Source organism: Hesperophylax consimilis, chromosome 10 (assembly GCF_061612785.1).
Source record: "Hesperophylax consimilis isolate HC1 chromosome 10, BYU_Hcon_1.0, whole genome shotgun sequence".
In the NCBI taxonomy this organism is placed as follows: Eukaryota; Metazoa; Arthropoda; class Insecta; order Trichoptera; family Limnephilidae; genus Hesperophylax; species Hesperophylax consimilis.
The window spans coordinates 17,974,230-18,000,155 of NC_142845.1; the positions used below are offsets into that span (position 1 = coordinate 17,974,230).

Below are 25,926 nucleotides of genomic sequence, written 5' to 3' on the forward strand. Positions count from 1 at the left end.
TATTTCCCCATCTGAGATTTCTGATATGTGCTTATATTTTTTCTTTTTATTTATTATTTCATTTATTGCTGATCATATTTTTTTATTATTGTCTTTAGCTTCTGTTATAATTTTTGATTAATAGTCGTTTTTCGTTTTTCTTATTAGTGTAGTTAATATATTTTTATACTTTTTATAGTATAATACAATTATATTGTTAACTAGTGGCCTTTGTATAATTTTATAAAGTTTATTTTTTTCCCTAATGGCTTTTATTAATCCTAGAGTAATCCAAGGTTTAATTTTCCTTGTTTTTGAGTTGGGGACGACCTGTTTTGTTTTTGTTGCTTCTAAAACGTGTTTATTTAAAGTGTTTTCATAAGGCACTTTGGTTGGCGCATTTATTTTTTAAAATTTCTTCCCATTTTTCAGTTTTTAATGATTTTTCTAATAATTTTTAGTCTATTTGGGAATATGGAAGATTTAATTTGTTTTTTGTATTTAGTTTTCTATTTGTATCAAGTAATATAAGACACGCGTAGTGATCAGTTATATTGGTTTTCCACACAGTAGATTTAATATTTTTTATTTCATTCATATGTATATTACACCAGATATGATCTATGCATGATGGCGTTTGGTTTTTAATTTCTCTAGTGTTACTATTAATAAAAGATTTAAAATTGAGGTGCGTCATCATGTTAATGAAATTATTTTTGAAGTGAAACTTCTTTACGCGCGTTATGCAATTTCGAGGACAGGAGTAAAACCAACTCATGACCGTCATGAAAAACCGTGATAATTTCGCTATAGGAGCCTAGCCAATAAAAAAAAATAGTTTAAGCGGGGATCGAACCTCGGTTCTTCACGACGAGAGTCGCGCGCTCTGCCTCTAGACCGCGAAGCTGAGTTTAGAGAGTGACCTAAAAAAGGTATATATGTATCATTTCGCTATAGGAGCCTAGCCAATATTATATACCTTTTTTAGGTCAATCTCTAAACTCAGCTTCGCGGTCTAGAGGCAAAGCGCGCGACTCACGTCGTGAAGAGCCGAGGTTCGATCCCCGCTTAAACTTTTTTTTTTTCTTTTTGTGATTTTTTTAATAATATTTTTTTTTAAAGTGATAAAATGCTTTTTTTAAAAGTGATAAAAGACTTTTAGATATTTTGACTATATGATATTTTGGTCGAATACGTAATAACCGCGGTCTAGAGGCAGAGCGTTCGACACTCGTTATGCAGGACCCGGGTTCGAATCCCATATTTTTATAACGTTTAATTTTTTTTTATCACATGCTACTTATAAATATATCAATAGACAGAAAAAAAGAGAGAATGAAATGAAAAGAGAGAGAGAAGAATACTAAAAGTTTCACTTCCGTCGTGCGTAGGCTTGCCACACACTGAATTTTTTTTTTTTTATTGAGTTATGGTGTGCAAAAATATTTATATTGAAATCACCACAAACAAAAGTAAGTATTCTCGGTAATTTGCTAAGGTATTCACATAGTTCGTTTGTAAAGTTAATTATGTTTGATTTGTGTGTTCTGTACACTGTTAAAATTCTGTATAATTTATTTTTTAATTTTATATCTATTTTTAGACAGTTTACATATTGTATATAAATTTCTTCAATGTCAGTAATTTCACACTCATCATGAACAAATATAATTAAACCACTATTTTTGTTAATCGGTCTTGTTGTAGCGATGCCTTTGTAGTTTGGTAGCGCATTAATGTATTGACTGTCATTACAGTGCGTTTCCGTTAACACTATGCAGGTGGGTGATGTATGCAGATCATCAATATTTATCAAAAATTCATCTAGGTTTTTTGCGATGCTTCGAATGTTCATATCTAATATTAAAAAGGGGCTACTGTTTGTAATGCACCATTTATTGACATCCGTAATATGTTGACGTATTTCTTCGGTTATTTTGAATTTTTCGTCAATTTGTTTTACTATAAAATCGGCCATTTTTAATTGTAATCAATTTTTTCTTGAGCGAAGGCAAGAATTTTCATCTTGTGTTTGCATTTTTCGCTATTTGATTTGTGGTTTTGAATTTTAAATTAAGTTCTTTCAATTTATGCATTTTGGTGTTTCGTTCTTACTGTTGCAGTCTTTAATGTTATGCTCACCCGCACAATGAAGGCATTTTGGTTTGTTGGGAAGTTGAAGACAACGCATTGCTGTGTGCCCATATTTTTGGCAATGGTAACACTGCATTAGAGGGTTACAATCTTCTACTTTGATTTGATATATCTGTTTCATATGCAGCTATACATCTCAGTTGACGCTGGCTTTCGGCTGCCATGGAATTATTTAGGTTACGCTTTTAACGAAAACTAGAATAACAAAAAAAACTCACATCCTTTTCTTCGTAGTTTCCCAGAGAATTTTCAATGTATTTTCTCTCTACTTCAGAAATAGACTTGTGCTTATTTGGACTGTCTGCTCCATAGTAAAACCAGAGCATGGAGACCAGGGTGCCAAGAATTCCAAACAGATAGAATAGGGACGGCCAGCCAAATGTACTGGCGGAGAGATATCCTGAGACGGGCATAGCTAGAACTGTGCCGAGTGGAGCGCCTGGGGAACAAACGGAACAAATTCTGATGAGTCAAAATATTTTACTGGATGAAGAAGAACAACATTTTTTTTATATTAGAGCAGTGACAAATTCTTATCAAATGAAAGTACACGGTAATGCAACTTTTTTGAGCCAAAACCGAATTCTGGATCAAAAGCACAGTATTTCTAATAATCCAACAGTATAGCGATGACGTGTTTACATTTTGTTTTCAAGCATTCTTCGGTTTACCCCAGTGATCCCTAGCATTGTACGTTGAGTTAAAAAAACTTTGGCAGATATACGTACCTCCTCGAAACGCTGCCATCTTGGAAAATCTGAAGTCTTTTACGGTTGTAGAAAAATTATCAAAAAATATAGATTTTGAAAACGAATATTTCTTCAAAAAAATATGAAAAACCCATTACAGAGATATATCGTTTCTCCAAGATTTTGACCTGCTTTTCTTTTTATTTTTTAAACTTTTTCTTTGTGGTTTTTTTCCAGGGTCCTGAATTTCCTGTAGGTAGGTAACAAGAAATCCATAAGGAACATAATATCAACCAAGTATCGTATCTATTGTATAGTATCGCACTTTATTCCGCCCTAGGTCCGATTTTGCTTTAGGGTGACTTGGACTATATGCATATTATGGATTATCTCAATACACCAAATTTTTCGTACCTTTATCATCCAATAATTCCGTCCAAGAAGAATTCTAACCCAAAAAATAAAAATCTTAGTACACGGAGAAAAATGAGTAGGTACGACTTTTTTATCAAAATAATGTTACTAATGTGACTGCCTGCCCATTTCCTAATAAAATATTAGTCATTCAGAATATATATGAACACGTTGACCGGTCGGTGGCTGAGTTGACATCGCGCTTGGGTCCCACCCAGGCGTAGTGTGTTCAATTCCTCGGCTGTCTATTGTCTAAGTCCTCCATCACAACACAAGCAACATTTTCCGCTTACTGTGGTGGTAGTAGGAGATCTTCAAATATTGTAAGGTTAATGTTTGTCTTTCTTTAAAAAAAAAAATAAATAAACGTGTTCACGCAGGTGGCCTTGTCCTAGTAAATATAATGGACGAGATGCGAAATTATTATAATTTTTATGAACACGTGTTCAACTTGATCACAACATATTCGTACTTTACTGATGAAATTTGTAAATTTATTCGTAATAGGACTGCAATCCCATCTTTCACAGGAAAATTTAACCAGAATAATTTGGCCAAATTATTAATAAATTTTATCAGTAAGTTTTCTCCGTGGATAATGTTTCGTTTGCCTATAGTTATAAAAGGATTGTTTTGAAGATATTTTTTTTTTTTTTTTTCATGTTCTCCATGAAACAGTTATACACCAATATATCATAGAGAAGATTACAAATTAAAAGGTTTACACAGGCAGTTTTACTATTTTGTCACATGCGTTATAAGATAGTTACTGAATTGTCTGTAGGTGACATTGAAAATGTCGATGGCTAATGCAGAATCGTTAAGCAGTTGAGTCGCTCTGTTTATTGGCGCGTTCTGATAGGCAGAAGTCCTCGCTTTCGGAGCATATAAGAGTGCATGGGATCTCCCTCGAGTATAATTGTTAGGGACATAAAAGTTAACCTCTTTCAACATAGGCGGATTATGTATTGTACCAGAGATTAACTTAAAAAAGTGTTTGCCTAAAAATATTTTTCTGCGGGCTTCTAATGTATTGAAATCGAGCATTCCTGTTAAGAACAAGGATGGATACAGGAATGGATAGTATGTATATTCCCTCATATACAGGTAACGCATAAACCTTTTTTGTACTTTTTCTATTTCTAAGATATGGTTTTGTTCAGAAGGGGCCCAAATAATGGAGCTGTATTCCAGGATACTGCGGACAAGCGCTTCATATGTTCTCCGTATTGCAATTAATTATAGTAAATGATCTCGCATTACGAAGAACAAATCCAAGCATTTTGTTGGCGCGGGAGACAATGTCATATATGTGGGATTTGAAAGAGAGATTTGCTTCGAAGATCACCCCAAGGTCACGAATGTCGTTTTTGCGTTTTAATATATTTTTATTAATGTGATAAGGGAATAGAAATGTATCTTTGGATCTTGTAAGTGAATCAAGATCATTCTGCAGAAGAATGGAATCGATATAACTTTTGATAGCTCTGAAAAGTTTGATATCGTCAGCAAAGAGTAGATATTTTGAGCGGTTAATGGTCTTGCCTATATCATTAATGAATAAAAGAAAGAGGAGGGGTCCTAGATTCGATCCCTGGGGAATCCCGGAGTTAGTTTTGTATTCGTGAGAGAACTGGTGTCCGTAACTGACATACTGACGACGATTGTGTAAGTAGCTAGCTACGAAAGCGAGAAAATCCTGAGAGAATCCGATGTCACTCAATTTTATTAGTAAAATATCATGGTCGACTTTATCAAATGCTTTTTCGAAGTCTGTATAAATCACATCGACATGTAAAAAATTTTCAAACGATTTATTTATATAGGTGGTGAGATTCATAAGGTTTGTTGAGGGTGATAGAGTGGGGCGAAATCCATGCTGATTCTCGGTGAGTGTATGTTTTGTTTGATTATATATTTGTGAGTAAATTATGGTTTCTGTGTTGCGGGTGCTGATAAGACAGCTACAGGTCTGTAATTATCGATTGCCAATTTTTTTCCTTTTTTGTGTATAGGCGTGACTTTTCTTAGTTTCCACATTTCAGGGAAGGTATTATTACGAAGTGAAAGGTTAAAAATGTGCTTTAGAGGTTGAATTAAATGTTTTGAGTATCTTTTGAGTATGATGGGTGGTATAAAATCTGGACCGACAGAGTATTTAGGTTTTAGCTTGTGAAAAGCGGCAACAATATCCAGAGGCGGATTTGCCCTTAGGCCTATGTAGGCCCGGGCCTAGGGCGGCCAGATATTAGGGGCGGCCAATCGTGACAAAAAAGTCACAGATGATAACAAGAAATTACTTCCTAAGTACCTAAATATTGTACTTAAGAAATAGCGATATGCAAGAGCGTGTTCACACACAGCACACAGCGCGCCCCCACGCGGGGGGGGGGGGGTGGAGGAACGTAGGAATAGGATTAAGAGGCAAAGGATTTTTATTTCTTTTTAGCATTGTTCTAAAGTAGCCTACGGAGTTCGGATTTGTGACATCTATGGTCAAAACAGATAAAGCATTGCAATATGCAATAGCTCCGTGTTAAAATAAACGGCTGGCCAAGAAAATGTTTTAAATAATTACAATAAATGTTTCACGAATGCTAGGAAATGTGGTCCATTTTTGGACCGAAATCAATCTCAGAAAAATAAAAGTGGTCCGTTGTCCATTTTTCGACCGAAATCGTTGCAGAGGAACAAACCCGCGTAGGGATTGGAAATACGCACCCGCTCGCGACAGGCGACAGCAGTCAGTGCCGGCAGTGGTCAGTATGCCAGTGTGCGTACAGCAATTGCAGCGAGTTGACGAGCGTTTTTCTAATTTATTAAAAGTATTCGCGACGCGACGTGCATGTACTGCAATATTAACAAAAATCAAAATATTTTACAGGACGTGGACGATACCTCACGTAAAAAGTGTTATTTCGCATAATTAGATATGGATGGAAAGAAAAAGTCAAGTGGGGCTGAGTATCGCAAGCGAGCTTAAGAAAAAGATAATAAACAACAGGATGTAATTAAAAAAACGCGGAAATTAGACGATTTCTTTGGAAAACCATATATCATTGATCCAACATGCGACGTTCCAAGTGGTAGCGGTGTTATGTCAACTGATGTTTCTTTAGTGTCTTCAAGTGCAGATATTTTTATCGATGTGGCAAGTGGATTACAGGAAGAAGCCAAAGATGTTCCACTAGTACCAGGAGTGCAGCCTTATCCGGACCAGGAACTGTGCGAAATCAGCGACGATCCAACCAAATGGACAATTGACGAGTTCACGCGTGATTACTATTGTATTTTTTTACATTAATTCCACACAGGAGGCTTTGTGAAAAATATTTTCTCTCACGACCTATGTCATCTTAGGTGATGCTGTGTGGAGGGTATTTTTAAGGAAGGGAAGGATAGGAAGTTCTGAAAAGGAAAATGTATGAGGGGTGGGTAGGAATCTGGGGATTAGTGTGTCCAGGAGTGACATACGTATGAAGACATCCCTCCAACTGCGGTGCAAGGCGATGGGTCAAGATAGTCCGGCTGGAAAGGTCAAAAGGCCTCCCTCACCCAGTCTCTCTCGATCCGGCCCGCCACGCAGCAGGTGGGCAGACGTAACCGCCGCCAAGACCTGGACAAATCTCACCCCATGAACCATGAATGATAAGGGCAGGAAAATTAAAACGGTTTTGACCCTAGGAACTTACTGAAAAGTTTGGATACTCTTGGTCAATATGATGGGTACTGAGAAAGGGGCGGCTACATGGTCTGGGGCCTTAGGGCCTAGGGCGGCCAAGACTGCAAATCCGCCTCTGACAATATCATCATCGTTAATTTCGTGAATTTGAACAGGTAAAGCATTGTGTGACGAAGAAGCTATAGAGGAAATGTCAAGTTTGGGAATATTGTCGCTGAATACTGATTGAAAATAATCTGCGAAACCTTCTGCGATTTCAGAATATCCATTGTATTGATTTTCATCAAAGGTCATGTGATTAAGTTTGTCACAGCCGCGGCGTTTATCGTTCGTGTAAGACCAAAATCGAGTGGGGTCTGTTATAATACTATTCTCTGCTTCACGTGTAAAGTCAGTGTAGGCCTTACCAATTAACTGCTTGATTAATTTTCGTGATTTTTTAAAGTTTGTTGAGGCATGTTCGGATTTAGTTTTTTTCCAAAGATGGTGCATTTTATTTTTCTCTCGTATGTGATGAATGATCTCTCCAGTAAACCATTTTGGATATTGTTCATCATCTCCAAGCATACGTGTGGATCTTTTCTTTAAGCATAAGTCAAAAATATTATTGAGCTGCTTATAAAACATTTCAGCAGCTAGGTTTACATCGAGGCAGTCATAATGATTCCAGTTATGTTGTTCTAAGGCATTTCTAAGTGTATGATGTGAGTTTTCGTTGAAAATCCAACCCATGTTTATGTCCGGGGGCAATACGTGTGATTTTTCTTGGGTTTTTGTTATGTACTCGAGTGTGAATGATAGTGAAGGGTGATTAAGGTCTTCTTTGACAAGTGGAGAATCATGGCGACGGACAACAGCATTTTTGGAATGTATGTTGCTTAATACTAAGTCTAACATGCGTGCATTTATGTTATAAACAGTGTTTACTTGTGTCAAATCATAAAAAGAACAAAAATAATCGTAAAATCACTCGGGTTCTTCCCTGACGAAAAGTTAAAATCACCGAAGATAATAATATTTTTAGATTGTAGTTTTGCACTTTCACTAATGATTTTCTCGTAAAATAATTTATATTGTTCCGATTTTGTATTTGGAGGAAAGTATACTACACATATATATATATGATGACATTTCTGTGTGATACTTTCACCCACAAGTCTTCACCTTGGGTTTCCATGTATTCCAGTCTTTCAGCGTGTGAGTGGCTGTCAGCTCGGAGGGCCAGGAGTGTCCCTCCTCCGCGACTGCCTCTATCCTTCCTGTGTACGTGGTATAGATTTCCGAATAGTTCGGCGGAATACGTGCCCGAAGTTAGCCACGTTTCAGTAAGAGCAACCAGAAGTGGTTTCTGACACATTACATTGGTCATAAAATATGAGATTTTATTATTTAAACTTCTGAAGTTTTGGTAGATTCCACTAATATTGGTTTTCGTGCGTGTTGGTATCCGCCATCTTGGTTTTGGGTCGTGGCCTCCGAAATGACCATTCGTTGAATGCCACGTTTTCAGGCCAGATCATGGGGTCCAGGAAAAAATGGAAACTTTTTTCCGGAATTCCTATTTTGAAAGAGGCATACCTCTCATGTCTCGTAACGAGTTTCTCTACCGTAAATTCTAGATCGGGCTTCTTCTTTTTTAGAAATGAGGTTATTTGATCAACCGTAGTTGCCTGGTGGAACATGAATGCATGTAAGTGCAGATTTTTTGGGATGGCTACCAAGTTTTCATCCGCAAATCCTGTCCCTTTAGAAATTGGGCGAGGCCGTGTTCGTTTGCCGTTGACGACGGCATCACTGTATGATTTTACAGATGTGGTAGTCTGTTCGGACGTCGGGGAAAATACCGATATTGAACCATGTTGCGCTTCTCTCCTGATGAAGTATATAAAGACTTTCAACCTTGGGTTCAGAAGGAGGAGGCACATGACTTAGATGTTTTACAATTGCACATTAACCTCCTTGTAATCATCTATCAGTAGTTAAGACACTAAGGACTATCATCACCAGAACATACCAAACCATGAAGCAGCCAAAATGCCGTAGAAAGAAAATGATTAATATAGCAATGTATGCATTATTAATAAGGATAGTAAACTAGGAAATAAAGTAAAATGTTTAACCTGCGTACACGAGGTTACTGATGCGGCCTCTCTCGTTTAGCGGTGCCCATTTCCCCAGTAAGGTGCTGAGGGTTGGGAATACACATCCTTGGGCCAGCCCCTGCATGAACCTCACCGCAAGAAGAGCTTTCCATTCACCCTTCAAATAAAATAAGAGTTGGAACAATTTTAAATGTTATCAGTCGCAATTTCTGTAAATACAGTGTACCACCTTTTACCACTGACGGCTCACTGGCAAACACCGCCACATAATAAATGTTAACTCGACCCTCGATGATCGGGGTGCTGCCCGCCGTCAGTTCCTCACTGTGGTTTCTATATGAAAGAGCTGAGGAACCAGCATCAGGATGTACTCCAGGTCTTACGGGGGCTTGATATAATAAAGCTAGCATGCCTGACGGAATACTTGTCCTGGTACAGCAGAGGTGCGCTACAGAAATAGCTCCCCTCTTAACAAACGGATTGAAATCCTTAGAGCACATGCGTCAGGTATGATGCTGTCCCTGGTCTACTGGTATTACAATGGAAGATGCTCCGAAGAACAAGCGTCATTGATCCCTTCGGCACCGGTGCATAGTCGGGAAACACTCCAAACGCGCCTCCAAGATATGTAGACAGTTGACATTGTCACATGAGAATGGGTCGTTTCTACGACTCGTTCTTAAGTTCAACAGATCGACGCAACGATTTGCCGGCCTAGGTGTTTCCTCCGTCCATTGCATTGAATCACGTACTAGGCAACTGCCTGTTTCATGGTGACCAATACATAATACTTATTTTGAATAAAAGGTAAAAATACAAATTAATAGTTTGGGCCTTACTAATAAACTTGTACTACATTGCCTTCGAGATTATTTTTCATAAAAATGGCGCAACAGAAAAACTCAAATCATCCTAATAGTATTGATTGCAGTGATCACCTACCTAGGCATCTACTGGTTTTGACAAGGGGCGCCAAAATTTTACTCGCGCCTGGCGCCGTTTGGTTCAGGGCCGGCCCTGGCAACAGTTGGAACAGTAGTACCAAAGATATGTTATAAAGCGATTCTGCAGTAAAAACTAAACAAATATTTTGTATCAAATACAAAATAAACATTTCACAATAAATCATATTGTAGTGGTAAAAATATAATATAAGTATTCTTTATGAAAGTGATGAACCTAAGAAAGATTTTCATAAGTTACTGTAACTGACCGGAGAGACAGAAGCAGAGGCGGATTTGCAGTCTTGGCCGCCCTAGGCCCCAGACCATGTAGCCGCCCCTTTCTCAGTACCCATCATATTGACCAGGAGTATCCAAACTTTTCAGTAAGTTCCAAGGGTCAAAACCGTTTTAATTTTCCTGCCATTATCATTCATGGTTCATGGGGTGAGATTTGTCCAGGTCTTGGCGGCGGATACGTCTGCCCACCTGCTGCGTGGCGGGCCGGATCGAGAGAGACTGGGTGAGGGAGGCCTTTTGACCTTTCCAGCCGGACTATCTTGACCCATCGCCTTGCACCGCAGTTGGAGGGATATATTCATACGTATGTCACTCCTGGACACACTAATCCCCAGATTCCTACACACCCCTCATACATTTTCCTTTTCAGAACTTCCTATCCTTCCCTTCCTTAAAAAGACCCTCCACACAGCATCACCTAAGATGACATAGGTCGTGAGGGAAAATATTTTCCTCAAAGCCTCCTGTGTGGAATTAATGTAAAAAAATACGCTTGCTAAATTCGCTAGTTCAATTACTGTATAATTGTCGATTGTCGCAGGCCGGATTGATGACATTGCCGGGCCGTTGTTTGGAGACCCCTGATATAGACTATAGACTACATTATGAATTTACTTTATTGACAATTTTTATCGAAATCGATTCAGAAATTTAGTTAACTATAATAGCTGCTAGTTTGTAATACTTTCTAAGGTTTCAAGGATTTGAATAAAACATTTAAAACAGTTTTAGATTTAAGTATTTCACAGTTACAATTAGGGTTGCCAGATACGGGCTGGATAAAAAGTTATTATCAAGTCTCCAAACAAATAAAAGAAATCAGTACCTCTTTTAAATAAAAATCAACTTAAGGTACATATTCGAATATAATAACTAAACTTAAAATACAAATTAAAACGTTGGTAAAAAAATTTACGTAAAGCATTATCTAACATAAAAAAACTGAACTAAAAACAAAAATCTGGCAGTTACAATTCTCGTCTGCACTTAAGTGTAGCAAAATCATTAATTAGATCTTCGCAATCCAATTTCCTTAAAAAATCTGCTTCCATGTTAAGCAAAGCAAGATTGTTCAGCCTTTGCTCCGCCATTGTTGTGCGTAAATAATTTTTTACACGTCGTAAACAAGAAAATGATCGTTCTCCAGAACAGTTACTGGCGGGAGTACACACACACATGGGAAGAGCAATATCCACGTTTGGATAAATGGTTTGAAGATCTTCAGTTCGTAACCATTTTAACAAACTGACAGCATTGTTTCGATCCTTATTTTCCACACTGCAGTGAGCACGAAAATGGAGACATTCTTCTGAAAAATGGGCTTCTAAATCACTAGAATAAATCATTTGTAATGATTTTTCGTTTTCTTCGACTTCAGACGGGCTTAGTTTTGTCAATTGAGTAATAAAATTAAATTTATTATAAAGTGATAAGATAAAGCTTTATCTATTTTGACCATAGATGTCACAAATCCGAACTCCGTAGGCTACTTTAGAACAATGCTAAAAAGAAATAAAAATCCTTTGCCTCTTAATCCTATTCCTACGTTCCTCCACCCCCCCCCCCTTTTTCATAGATTTTAACTAAAAATATATATATTTTCATTTTTTAAAGAAAATACCTTTATAATGTCACACTTTATTATTCACTATCATCAGTGGAAAGTTCATAATTGGCATAAATAACATCTTATTATTGTATTATTTTATAATCTCTGATTTATTTATTTATTATAGCTTTTGTAAGGTGATTAAGAGCGTGTTCACACAGAGCTATAATATGCGTGGGATGGCGTATTTCGTCATATCGCTCACCGTACATTCCAAATTGGAAAGTATGGCGAGCGATATGCTGAAATACGCCATCCCACGCATATTATAGCTCTGTGTTTGAACACGCTATTATGCATAACAATACCTAACGCGGTTCAGTCACTAGCGCAACTGAATGGATTGGAAATACGCGAGCGGGCGAGCGACGGAGCATGATAGGTGTGGCGAGGGCGGCTGCGGGGCGTGGGGGCGCGCTGTGTGCTGTGTGTGAACACGCTCTTGCATATCGCTATTTCGTACCTAGAATATTTAGGTGCTTAGGAAGTAATTTCTTGTTATCATCTGTGACTTTTTTGTCACGATTGGCCGCCCCTAATATCTGGCCGCCCTAGGCCCGGGCCTACATAGGCCTAAGGGCAAATCCGCCTCTGGACAGAAGCATGCTACTCCAACTGCGCAGAGAGAGACAGAAAGCAGTGCAACATTAACTGACCAGAGAGACAGAAGCATGCTCCTCCAACTGACCAAGATACAGAAAGCACGGCAACTTCAACTGACCAGAAAGAGAGAAAGCACTGCTCCTAAATTTACCCATAGAGACAGAAAGTACTGCCACTACAAATGACTAGAGAGACAGAAATCACTGCTAATGAAGATAGTGATATAAGTAAGCACTGCTACTAGGTATAACTGACCAGAGAGACAGCCCAAGGCACGACGAGGCATAATAGCCCATTGATCCCCAGGGCGGCGCCTAACAGCAGCTTCCCTCCCAGCCTGGTGGCCAATATCCCTGCGGGGAACTGCAGCACCAGATAGCCGAGGAAGAAAGACGAAAGGACCAGATTCTGCACGCGCTTGTCCCACGCGTAGAACTAAATACAGACGAAACAAAGTTACATAAAAATACATTAATTTATTTATTGTTTTTGTGTTTAATTCGTAGAACCCATTTAAATTTAATTAAAATCAAATTTAATAATATAATTATTAAGTTCTGCATTTTTTGGTTTTTGTTATTGTTACAGCTGTTTCGGTTTTCAAGGCCATTTTCAAACTGTGGTTTTGGCCATGTTTAGAAGACTTATTAATATGATTCTATTTTACCCCCTCCCAATTTAAAATTAAAGTTATACAGATTTACTGATAGAATAATTGTGACAATAGATTTCATATTCTGTGGGGGTATTTTGAAGTCTGTTTTCCCCACATTAATGTTATCTTAATTGTTTAATAATGATGTAGCAGTTATTAATAATCTTTTGTCACAATTATTTTATCAGTAAATTGGTTTAACCGGTAATAATTTTAAATTGGGAGGGGGTAAAATAGAATCATATTAAAAAATCGTTTAAACGTGGCTAAAACCACACTTTGAAAATGGCCTTGAAAGCCGAAACAGCTGTAACAATAACAAAAAACAAAAAATCCTTCAGAATTTAATAATTATATTATTAAATTTGATTTTAATTAAAAAAAAATTTCAAATATACTTTATAAATATATATTTTTTAAATAATCATGCACATTATAAGAATGCGTTGATACCTTGATATCGTCACTGGCTGAAGTGTGGCTTGTCATGGCCACTATGGCGATGCTCATCATGGCACGCATTGTGAAGGACAGCAGCACGCACAGGAACATGAGCACGGCCTGCGCGTGGCGCACGCCGAGTGAGAGTTCTTCACAAGATGTATAACATAGGAACAACAGTTAAATACATCGAACAGGAGGATGAGTTTGTGCAATTGGAAAGTATGTTTACCAGATATGGGGAGGCAGATAGAGATATTGACAGAAGGATAAATGCAGGTAACTCAATTAATGGAGGACTGATCGCAGTTAGCGCCAACAGAAAATGTCCAAAGAAGTATTTCCATAGCCAAAAATCGAAAATTCAATAGCTATTTCGTTTAAAAAGAAATAACTTGATATCTTTTATCCCCGTCATGTTTGGAAATAATAAAATAAAAATAGTTTTTTAGGCTTGATTAAAAAAATCATTTCATTATACCCAAATTATGAACCTTAGAACCTGTGTTAAGTTGTTTTGCTTTAAATAAGAAAATAACCTAAAAAATTTCACATTCATACCAGTGGCCGCCGAGTGAACAATCGATTTTAAGTTTAACGAAATAACGATTTCTGGAAACTGATATACTTACTAAGTGGATTTTTTTAAGTGCGTATTAACCGTGTCCAGTGGACAGTGACAAATCAACGGTTCCATGAAAGCCCAAAACAATGATAATTCAATACATTAAAAAATCATTAAAAGCGATGAAAAAAACAATCTATAAACCTAACCTCCGTGACCCATTCAATCTGGTTTTTGTTTCACCACTTTTCACGACTATATAACTTATTTATATCACTTTTAAAGGTGTGTTACCCTAATTAAAACCCTTCTGAAAAGTGATATAAAGTCGTTAAAAGTGATGAAAAATAGTAGCCCATAACATAACCTATAAAACATCAACAACAAAAAACATCATAGTTTACTGGAAATAAATAAAACGTCAACAATAAAAAACATCATGGTTTACAGGAAATAAATAAAACGTCAACAACAAATAACATCACGGTTTACAGGAAATAAGTAAAACGTCAGCAACAAAAAACATCATAGTTTACAGGAAAAAAATAAAACGTCAACAACAAAAAACATCATGGTTTACAGGAAATAAATAAAACGTCAACAACAAAGAACATCATGGTTTACAGGAAATAAATAAAACGTCAACAACAAAAAACATCATGGTTTACAGGAAATAAATAAAACGTCAGAAACAAAAAACATCTTAGTTTACAGGAAAAAAATATAACGTCAACAACAAAAACATCATAGTTTACAGGAAATAAATAAAACGTCAACAACAAAGAACATCATGGTTTACAGGAAATAAATAAAATGTCAACAATAAAAAACGACATAGTTTACAGGAAATAAATAAAACGTCAACAACAAAGAACATCATGGTTTACAGAAAATAAATAAAACGTCAACAACAAAAATTTAAACCTTTAACTGGATGGGCCACAATATCATATTCGTAGGCGTAGTTTGGCCTCTTCACAGCATCTTTCGTCATTTTCGGCACTTTATCCGTCCCTTGTTTTATACTTGTTTTAATGACTTTCGTTTTCGGGAAAGTCAATACGAGGTTGGAATTAACTAACAATACACAGTGAGCGTTGGTAGCTCACTGAGGAAATTATTATTTTATGACAAAAGATCAAATGGAAGTGCGATTACAGAATTTATTTGAAGAACCATCACTTATCAACTAGAACAGGTCCGTATTGTAATATAATATGAAGGTTAGGGTACATAATACAGTTTATGCATGTATTTGCGTGCAGAGATCGAGAGAACTTCAAATAATTCAGTGGAATTACTTTGACTTGGCCCGCTGGTTGTGATGAAATTCTTTTAACCGAAAATCAAAAATTCTTTTTCATCAAATACTGTAATATAAATCATATGCCCGGGAAATATCATGAAAACATTCCTTTACAGGAAATATTTTTAAAACTTTCAAAAATATTAAAAATTCTGCGTTTAAAAAAAAAAATCCTCATCATCATCCGAAATATCACGAAAATGTTATGAAAACACAGGCCATTCCGCAAGATTATTGAAATCAACAAAAAAAGTTTACCTAAACGTCAAACAGTGAACAAGTCCAAATTTTTGCTCGTATAAAAACCTAGAAAACTATGTGTAAAGCGTGATATTGCGGAAATCCGACTTCTAATATCAAATTCGAACATCCAATATCAGTTTCATCGATAATCTTTGCCTAAAACAGTGCCTAAAAGTGATAAATAACTAAAATAAACACCAATTCTGGTAATCGCCGTGACACTACGATATTGAGAGAAAACTAGGTTTTAAGTGTGATATCTGTGAAATCCCACTAATTCCACATATTTACCCAAGTTATTACTTCTTGATTGCTCACAAAATAGAAAGACAATCTTAGTGAACTTAATATAAAAAGTGTAATATCACTGGGAATGTCAAACGTCAAACGGTGTTATTGTCATTTGCTCTAAATAAACCAACACTAGAAACTTTATGCTGTGAAAAGGAATCAAACAATAAAATCCTTTGCCATTACGTGTTTCTTTGCGTAAATAATTATGCAAAAACACTGTGGAAATCATCCGCAATGATGGAATGCAAATACATGACAACCAAAATTTATACTGCAAGACATGTAAGCATAATTTTCATTTCTTTTGTTCTCATATAACTGAAATTAATTTTCGCAAGATGAATAAAAACTATAAACAAAGTTTCAGGTGCTCATCTTGTAAAGAAACTAATAAAATTTCTCAACAAACAAATGAACTGACAGAGACATCTGTGAACGAAGCCTCACAACAGAATGAAGATGAGCTGACGGAGACATCTGTGAACGAAACCCTACAACATAATGAAACACCGGGCGATAACGATAAAATTAATTCAATAATTAACCAATTAAACAAAAACTTCAAAAGCTTAAAAGAGATGTCTCTAAAAATATATTCACTACTAGAAAATTTTCAACAAGAAATTAAAAGTCAAATTAGAAACATAGATAAAAACATTAATAAACGAAAGCAAAAATGAACTAAAATGTAACAAAAAATGTGGAGAATTCCTTAACAAATTTAACACCTTCAAACAGTAATCAATCGCTCTCGACTTATGGAGCCGAAACAAATCAACTTCCCATGGAGGAAAATAACATTTCATTACATCAACCAGCAGATCTCGTAATGCGGCCGCAGGAAAACAATTCTAATGTACTCATTTTTAGAGATGAGGGTGGAAAACAAATGAGACGAAGTATTGAAAGAAATTCAAAAACAATAGAATGCTGGAATTATATTTATCTCGGTGCCACTGTAGACAAATTTACTGCAACAATATTACAGTCATGTGAAATCCTTACAAAAAAGATTTTGTAGTCTTTTTTACTGGGACAAATAAAAAATCGCCGAAAAAACTTGTATAATCTTCACCACACCAATGTTTCCAAACTCAACCACGAAATAAGGTCTCACGCTGCTCTATTCAAAAATCATTGTCAATCAACACAATATAGATAGTGTCCTAGTGAGGTTAAAAATTCCAACTTAAAAAAAAGATACAATGTAAAGAAACGATAAATAAATAAATTTAAAAAAAATATTCATCCGGCCAATTTTTCACGATATAATACGATATCTCGAAATCGATGAGTCTTACTGGTTGGATAAAAAAAAGACTTATTAAAAATGATTAAAAAAAGAAATAAACTGCACTTAAAAATAATAAAAAAAACCCTGCAACCTATTACTGAAGACAGAATTTACTAAAATACGTAACAAAATAACTATACAAAAACGGAACTCTAAAAAACAACACTATAGCAGACTATTTAAAAAATATGAAAATAATACCAAAAAACGGAACCTAATTAACAACATCATCAAGAATCAAACAAACACGCAAAGTAAACCATGTAAAAACTAAAGAGAGATAATGAAATTATCACATAAGAGATCAAGATATGCGAATGCTTTAATAACTACTTTTGTAATGTTGGCGCCTCTTTGGCTGGTAATATAATTAACCAATACACCCATGAACTGGATGAAAGAATTACATTAAAGTATGAAAGTACGGAGTCAATATACCTAAAACCCGCAACTGAACCCGAAATACTAGCTATTATAAAATCCCTAAAATCAAACGCGAGTGCTGGACATGACCAATTAAAATATGTAAAAGTACAAAAACTTGCGCCGCTATTAACACCCATACTAACTAAACTGATTTAACTAAGCCTGAAAGAACGTCAATTACTGAACAATTGTAAAATCGCAAGGGTTATCCCAATATATAAAGGGAGCTTGAAAACTCAAACATCGAACTACAGGCCCATTTCTGTCCTACCAATTATATCAAAAATATACGAAAGAGATAATAATATTCGATAGGCTAAACAAGTTTTTGAAAAAAAAATCATTTCTATATGCCAAACAATACGGTTTCAGAAAAAAGTCTAACATTCTTTCTGCAACTAATGATCTTATAAATAAACTTAGAACTAGCATAGATAATATAAACTATGTCATAGCTATTCTCGTAGACCTTCAAAAAGCCTTTGACACCGTAAGTCATGAAATAACCGGTTTAATTATCAAATTAATTAAATCATATCTATCAAACAGAAAACATTATGTTAGCATAGGAGATAATAACAGTCAGCTAGAGAGTATAAACTATGGAGCTACGCAAGGATCTATACTGGGGCCCCTTCTATTCCAAATATATATATAAATGACATCTGCCAGTTGAAAATACATAGAGAAATATTTCTATACGCAGATGACACTACAATATTTTAGTTCGGAAAAAACTTAAAAACTCTATTAGAACAATCTCAAAAGGATCTTAATATACTAAACAGTTGGCTAATAAAAAATATATTAACAATAAATATGATCCTAAGCTCAACTAAAATAATAATACCGTCGCATAAACCTTTACAAATAGAAGAAAGGGACCTACTTGTTTTAGACAGCGAAAAATACCTTGACTTGCATATTGATAAACATCTGACATTTAAACAACACGTAGAAAAATGAAAAAGCAAAAATCATCCCACTAATTGGTGTATTTGGTAGAATTGCCCATCTCCTACCAACAGCGGTAAAGAGGGGCTTATACTTTAGTTTAATCCAGTCCCATCTAAATTATTTATTAAAAATATGGGGAAACACATAAATTACATACCTTAATGATTTACAAACAATACAGAACAAAGTTATTAAAAAAACTCTTCAATTATAACCCGGACACTCCCACAAACAAAACTATATCAAGAAATGAAACTCTTGAAAATAAGAAAATTGTACGAATACAACATATGCCTCCTAATCTACAAGATCTAAAATGGACTTATACACACAAACACAACATTTAAACAAACGTCACAAGTACACGAACATTATACTAGGCAACATAACAAATTGTACACAAATACTGTGAGGACTGAAAGTGGCAAAAGAGGCATTGGCCACGAGGGTGTACAAATATACAATCTCCTTACAGATAACCTTAACACGGAGAGTATAAATGTATTTAAAAAAAAATAATCTTTAGTTATCAGAACAAAATTAGAAAACTACTTGTTGTTGTATGTACTTATTTAAGTTAAGAAAGTGAAATGTAAAATTTCTTTTAACTTAATAAATAAATTTTAAAAACTAACTATATTTATATTAAACTATCTATATTTAATCGGAAGTACCTATTTAGAAATCCAAATGTATAAAATAAGAAATTTTATTAAAATCATATACCTTTTTCGAAAATGTTATTATAACAGAATGTTGGCTAACACCTTCTTATACTCCCAAAATTATTCTTGATTACACTCACCACCAAACCATAAATAACTACAGACAAAACGACGGTATAGTAGTATACACACTAAACAATACTCATAACGCGTATAACGTCAAAGAAATTACAATTACAAATTCAAACTGTCTCCAAATAACATACAACGTCAACACATCTATCATCGCACTTTACCGCTCTCCTTCTAAACCAAATATCTCTCCATTTTTGTTTGACTTAAATAACTGTCTTACTGAGCTAAACAAAATAAAGAACTTAGTTTTAATTGGAGACCTCAACATCAACATTCTAAAAAACAATGCATCCTCAGTGTCAAGACTATTTAAATACAGTAATGTTTCATGGAATGGTAAGCACTATAAATTCACCAACTCGATGTGCGCAATACTCCTCTTCCTGCATCGACCATATTATGGTAAAATCATCCAATCTATACACCTCTGAAATTCATACGTCATCAATTACAGATCACTATGCCACCTCCTTCACAATGGGTTCCAAACACAATGTACACAATAAAGCTTCAACTACAACAACTAAGAAAACAATTGACTATGACAATCTCAACAAAATGATTAAATCCAAATCCTGGGACATACTACATAATATAACAAACACAAAGGATGACTGGAATTACTTCTCTAACTACCTACAAGACACCCTTAACCAAAACACCAAAATCACCACCAAAAACATTCCTAAAACTATCAAACCCCTTAAACCATGGATAAACCATACAATCATTAACTGCATTAGGAAACGCAACTCCTTACATAAAAAATGTGCCACGAATCCATACGATATCACACTCCATAATTTCTACAAAAGATACAGAAATATTTGCACACAAGTAATTTGGAAAGCCAAAAATTTATACTATAGTAAGAAAATTTCCGAATGCAACAATGACCCTAAAAAAATATGGAGAATCCTCAAGGAAGCAACCAATTCACACAAAGCTACCGACATCTAAAACTCTCTCAACATCAATGATAACACTGTACACGTTACATCAAACCCTAACACAATTGTCAATCATGTAAACCATTATTTTGCAAATATAGGGTCAGAATTAGCAAAAAAAAATCACAACAGATAACAATACACCTAACACTAGAGACCCCTCTAGCAATGATGAAGTCCCAACACGTTTTGTTCTTAAAACGGTTACAGAGAAAGATGTTTCTGTAGCAATAAACTCTCTCAAAAACACTTCATCTGCCGGCATAGATGAAATACCAAACACTGTACTTAAAAAAAATGCCCCTGGTATAATTCAACCAATAACTCATCTTCTTAATATTAGCTTCCGCCAAGGCCTTTTTCCCACTATTCTAAAACAAGGTCTTATTATCCCAATTTTTAAAACAGGTTCTAAACTTGACATCAGCAATTACCGTCCATTTACGTTGCTCAATTCCCTTTCAAAAGTATTTGAAAAGATCGTGAATAATAGTCTGATGGAATACCTTGAAGCCAACAACCTTCTATCGCCTCGTCAATTTGGCTTCAGAAGACATAAAAGCACTAACGATGCCATAGCCACAGTAACTGACCATATTTCTGGCCACCTAGATAAGGGCTCGAAATGTCTATCGGTATTTTTCGACCTCTGTAAAGCGTTTGATACAATCTCACATATCAAATTGGAACGCAAAATGTTCAATATGGGTATAAGAAATAAAAAACTAGACCTTCTCTCCAGCTTCTTATCTGGCAGATCCCAATGCGTTAAACTCGGAACAACAAAGAGTCAATTTTTGCCAATTAGTTATGGTGTCCCACAAGGCAGTGTTATAGGTCCAACGCTCTTCCTAATATATATAAATGAGTTGTGTAACCTAGATATCGATGCCACTATTGTCAGTTTCGCCGATGAAACAGTCCTTCTATTTCAATCAAAAGACTGGCCTACCGTATACGCCAAAGCGGAAGAAGGAATTCAAAAGGTAAAACATTGGCTTGACTCTAATTCACTAACTCTTAATACACCTAAAACAAAATACACACTATTCAGTCTCATAAATATCCCAAAGTCAAACCTAAGTCTAACTCTTAACCGGAATTGTGACTGACTGCCCATGCTTAGAACAAGTAAACAATATTAAATATTTAGGTATAATTTTTGACACAAACCTTAATTGGAAACAACATATTCATAACACCACGAATAAAATCCGCAAATCTATATACTTTTTCAAACAAACACGCAATTTTATTGACCTTAAACTTTTAAAATCAGTCTATTACTCACTATGCCAATCACACATAGAATACGGAATTCTAGCTTGGGGTAATGCTTCTTCTAGTGCCCTCGACCCCATTATAAAAGCACAAAAATTAATCATTAAAATAATCCTTAAGGTTCCTCTTTCTACCAGCACTGATACGATCTTCAATACTATCAATGTTATGGACATAAAACAGCTGTATGCAAGATCCATCTTGGTCAACTTACACCAGAACAATAAATCACTATACAAACCAACACAAACTATTCACAATACCCGAGCAAAAAACAAAGAACTTCTTCAAACTCCTTTTGCTAAAACCTCATTCGGACAAAGACATTTTAAAAACATAGCTTGCAAACTATACAATACACTACCAACTACGATCAGACAATTAGAAACAATGACAAAATTTAAACACGAAATAAAGAAATGGATTGCAATCACAGGGCGTCCCACTATTGCAAGCATATGTAAACCAAATTGCACATAGACAACAAGTACTATTTACACACGACCAAATTCAAACTTAATTAAATGATCTATTTATATTTTCCCACATTTGTAATGAACACAATCTTAACAGGATTAACCCAACCGTTCTTTTGATTGTATTGAAATTATTTTGTATTATTTTTATACTTTGTATTTTACCCTTATTGATATTCACTTAACTATATGTATATACATCGATGTACTCTATGTCTGTCTCGACACAGGTTTACCTTAGTGAGACAGGCATCGAAAAACCACTTGTAAAAAACTTTGTATAGATAAATAAAAAAAATATATAAAAATTTAAAAAAATAAAAAAAACAATAAAAATATACCGTTGTGTAAAATATTGTGAAAACTGTTTGGTGCTATATCATTTTTACTTGGTTATTTTTGAATGGGTTGGGTGCGGGTTTTTATACCATGGTGTCATTTTTTTCACATGTTCTTAAAAAGAGAGAATTTCGTGTATTTGTACCTTATTTGTAGAAAAGTTTTCTCCTTCGTAGCACAGCGCTTTTTTGCATTTGTCAATATTCGATGCATTTTAAAAGTTTCCATTTTATAAAATACTAAAAGTTTCCTTTACTAAATTTAGTCCAACTTACCGAACGATAAAAATCAACAGTAGGTTCAACAGTATTTATTGGTTTTACCGAACCTAGCAAAAAAATTTCCTGCAGCGCAGTGCTTTGTTTTAGCGTTCCATGTAGTTTTTTTTTTTAAATCAACACCTAAGAAAATAGATTTGCGACACCACCGACGGCAAAGTTAACCATGTCAAGCTGTCTGTACGTACCCCACCCCTTTACGGTCCGCGAACACATTGAAAATTAATAAATTGGCTTTCCAGCTAAAAGTTTTGAAATCCTGGAGAGATAATGCATTGCGCGTTCTGCGTAGTTTAATAACTAGTTACTTCTGAGTTCAGCTCTGTACTCTCGAAAGCTTCTGATTATAAATCATATCGAGATAACAGAGATTGTTACATATCAAATATTATATATTCAGGGCTGACTTTAGGAGTGATATTTATCTTATTTCTACCTCTTCTTCTCGTTTCCTTCGCCGCGGTCGTGCTTATAGTCCAAGCAAAGATTATATCCGAAAGGCCACTTCAACCAAATGAGTGTTTGGCATTAACCCCAAATAAGATTAGTAAAAAAAGCGTTCTGCCAGATTTCTTCCATCTTCCCTCTTCACTAATATAACGTTTGCCGACATAATATTGAGGAGAACCCTTAGACGCGATTATTTGAGCTAAATATACCTTTCTACTCACTTGCACTGTTAACGTATTCAATGAATGCAGAATGGTATATTCGTAAAGAGGAAACTTTTACCTAATGTCTGGAATCTATTTCATTCAGGTAACGGATAAGATGTCGCATTGCCAGGTGATCTTTTACGTCATCCGCGGCACTTGTTACCTCCAGAAGCAGTAAAATATGTCATCGGCATTCGAACACAACCGATACCAACATTTTGATTTCCCTCTTTACGAATATATCATGCTGCCGACATTATATTGACATATTTATTTATGTAAATATATATATTTAAAAATTTAAATATATTAATGTAAATTTATATTTAATTAAATGTATTTATTTTAATTTATGAAATTTATTTATTTATATTATTTATTTAAATTTATTTTTTGATTTAAATCATTAATTTATTTATTGATTTAAATGATTTATTTATTAAAATTTATTTATTGATTTAAATTATTTATTTATTAAAATTTATTTATTGATTTATTTTAATTTATTTATTGATTTAAATTATTTATTTATTAAAATTTATTTATTTTAATTTATTTATTGATTTAAATTATTTATTTATTTATTGATTTATTAAAAAATATATTTTTGGATTCATTTAAATTTATTTATTTATTAAAAAATATATTTTTAGATTCATTTAAATTTATTTTATTTTATTTATTTATTTAACACCCAATGAGTTTTTACATGTAGGTGGTAAAACGTGGTAGTTGTAGTGTAGGTGGTATTCTAGTAGGTGAATTTTAGCTTGGACGCTGAGTGATAGCGGTAAACATCGATTGAACTACATAATAACATTATAGAGAGCAGTCAGTCTTGTATTCCGCGTAGGTAAAGGTTACGCAAGGTATTAAGGTTCGTTTAAAGGAAGCTACATGACAAAAATGTGTATATTCTTGGTACGCAAGGTATTAAGGTTCGTTTAAAGGAAGCTACAAGACAAAAATGTGTATATTCTTGGTACGCAAGGTATTAAGGTTCGTTTAAAGGAAGCTACAAGACAAAAATGTGTATATTCTTGGTACGCAAGGTATTAAGGTTCGTTTAAAGGAAGCTACAAGACAAAAATGTGTATATTCTTGGTACGCAAGGTATTAAGGTTCGTTTAAAGGGAGCTACAAGACAAAAATGTGTATATTCTTGGTACGCAAGGTATTAAGGTTCGTTTAAAGGAAGCTACAAGACAAAAATGTGTATATTCTTGGTACGCAAGGTATTAAGGTTCGTTTAAAGGGAGCTACAAGACAAAAATGTGTTTATTCTTGGTATACCTTATATTGTAGGTAATAGGCATTAAAATCGCTTGACAAACGGAGTTTAAAAACGTTCGATTTCAAGCAAAAAACTGGTTTTTATTTATATTGTAAATAATTTTATAAGAAAGCAAAAAAGTTAATCAAGTTAAACTGTCACAGATAATCTTAGCTATAATACTGTATTTTTTAAAGTTGTTTACTTTACGCGTTCATAAATTTCTATTAAAATAATTAGTAGTTTTATTTCTTAAACTTCCGATTTAGTTGTCCGGGTTAAATCTTCCCCAAAGGAAAAACTTAACCCTTCCACTCACTTTTCCACAAATGATCATCTAGTCAATCAACATTATGTAAGTGCATTATATAAGCAAAATAAATACAAAAAAATACAAGAACAACACGTCAACTCACCAGAGATCAAATGGGAAAATAATTCACCGACTCCAGATATTTTCATATCAGAGGGTTCGGCTCGGTAGAACTTCTAACAGGGCCTATAAATCCTACTGATCCCTCAACATAAATATTTAAAAAATCTTTTGTTATCCTACATGTATTCAAAATGACCGACTTTTGCATCTTTATATATAATTTTTTTGATAGATCTAATACGCCTAAATTTTTAATTAGAGAGCTAGGTATAATGCCAGTAGCCGAAATAACGAATGGTAATATTTTTATAATCTGAGAATGCCAAATTCTTTTTATTTCATTTCCTAAATCTGTGTATTTTCTTATTTTTTCACTAACAGATTTTTGAATATTACAGGAATTTGGAATAGCGACATCAATGATATAAGTTATTTTTTTTAATTTTGTCATGTAAAACTATATCGGGTCTATTATGACTAATCGCTCGGTCTGTTAGTATAGTTTTATCATAATATATTTTATAAAATTCGTTTTCTAAAAATGAATTTGGTTCGTATTCATAATATGGTACTACATTACGGCAGTCAATCAAGTTATGTTTAATTACCAAATTTTGGTGAATTATTTTTAAAACTTGATTGTGCCTAAATGTATACTCGGACGGTGCTAATATAGAACATCCCGATATAATATGTTCTATAGTTTCCGGAAAAGCCAAACATTTTCTACACAAATCATCAATTTGATTTTTATCTTTGATTATATGCTTTCTATAATTTTTAGTATTAATGACTCTATCTTGAATGGCAAGCATAAATCCTTCTATTTCTGCGCTCAACTCT

The 25,926-nt window shown here is 34.6% G+C and overlaps 1 protein-coding gene across 1 annotated transcript in view; it reads right to left on the reverse strand.

Moving 5' to 3' along the window:
- The window catches only part of LOC149420402 (uncharacterized), a 51,625-nt gene extending 36,465 nt beyond the window's left edge, over nucleotides 1-15,160 (reverse strand). The window contains exons 1-5 of the mRNA XM_089636353.1: nucleotides 15,059-15,160; nucleotides 13,582-13,718; nucleotides 12,729-12,908; nucleotides 9,039-9,177; nucleotides 2,352-2,572 (exon numbers count right to left, since the gene is read on the reverse strand). Coding sequence (XP_089492479.1) covers nucleotides 2,352-2,572; nucleotides 9,039-9,177; nucleotides 12,729-12,908; nucleotides 13,582-13,718; nucleotides 15,059-15,128 — 747 coding nt within the window. The 5' untranslated portion in view covers nucleotides 15,129-15,160. The remainder of the gene's footprint in view (nucleotides 1-2,351; nucleotides 2,573-9,038; nucleotides 9,178-12,728; nucleotides 12,909-13,581; nucleotides 13,719-15,058) is intronic.
- Nucleotides 15,161-25,926: the final 10,766 nt, after the last annotated feature.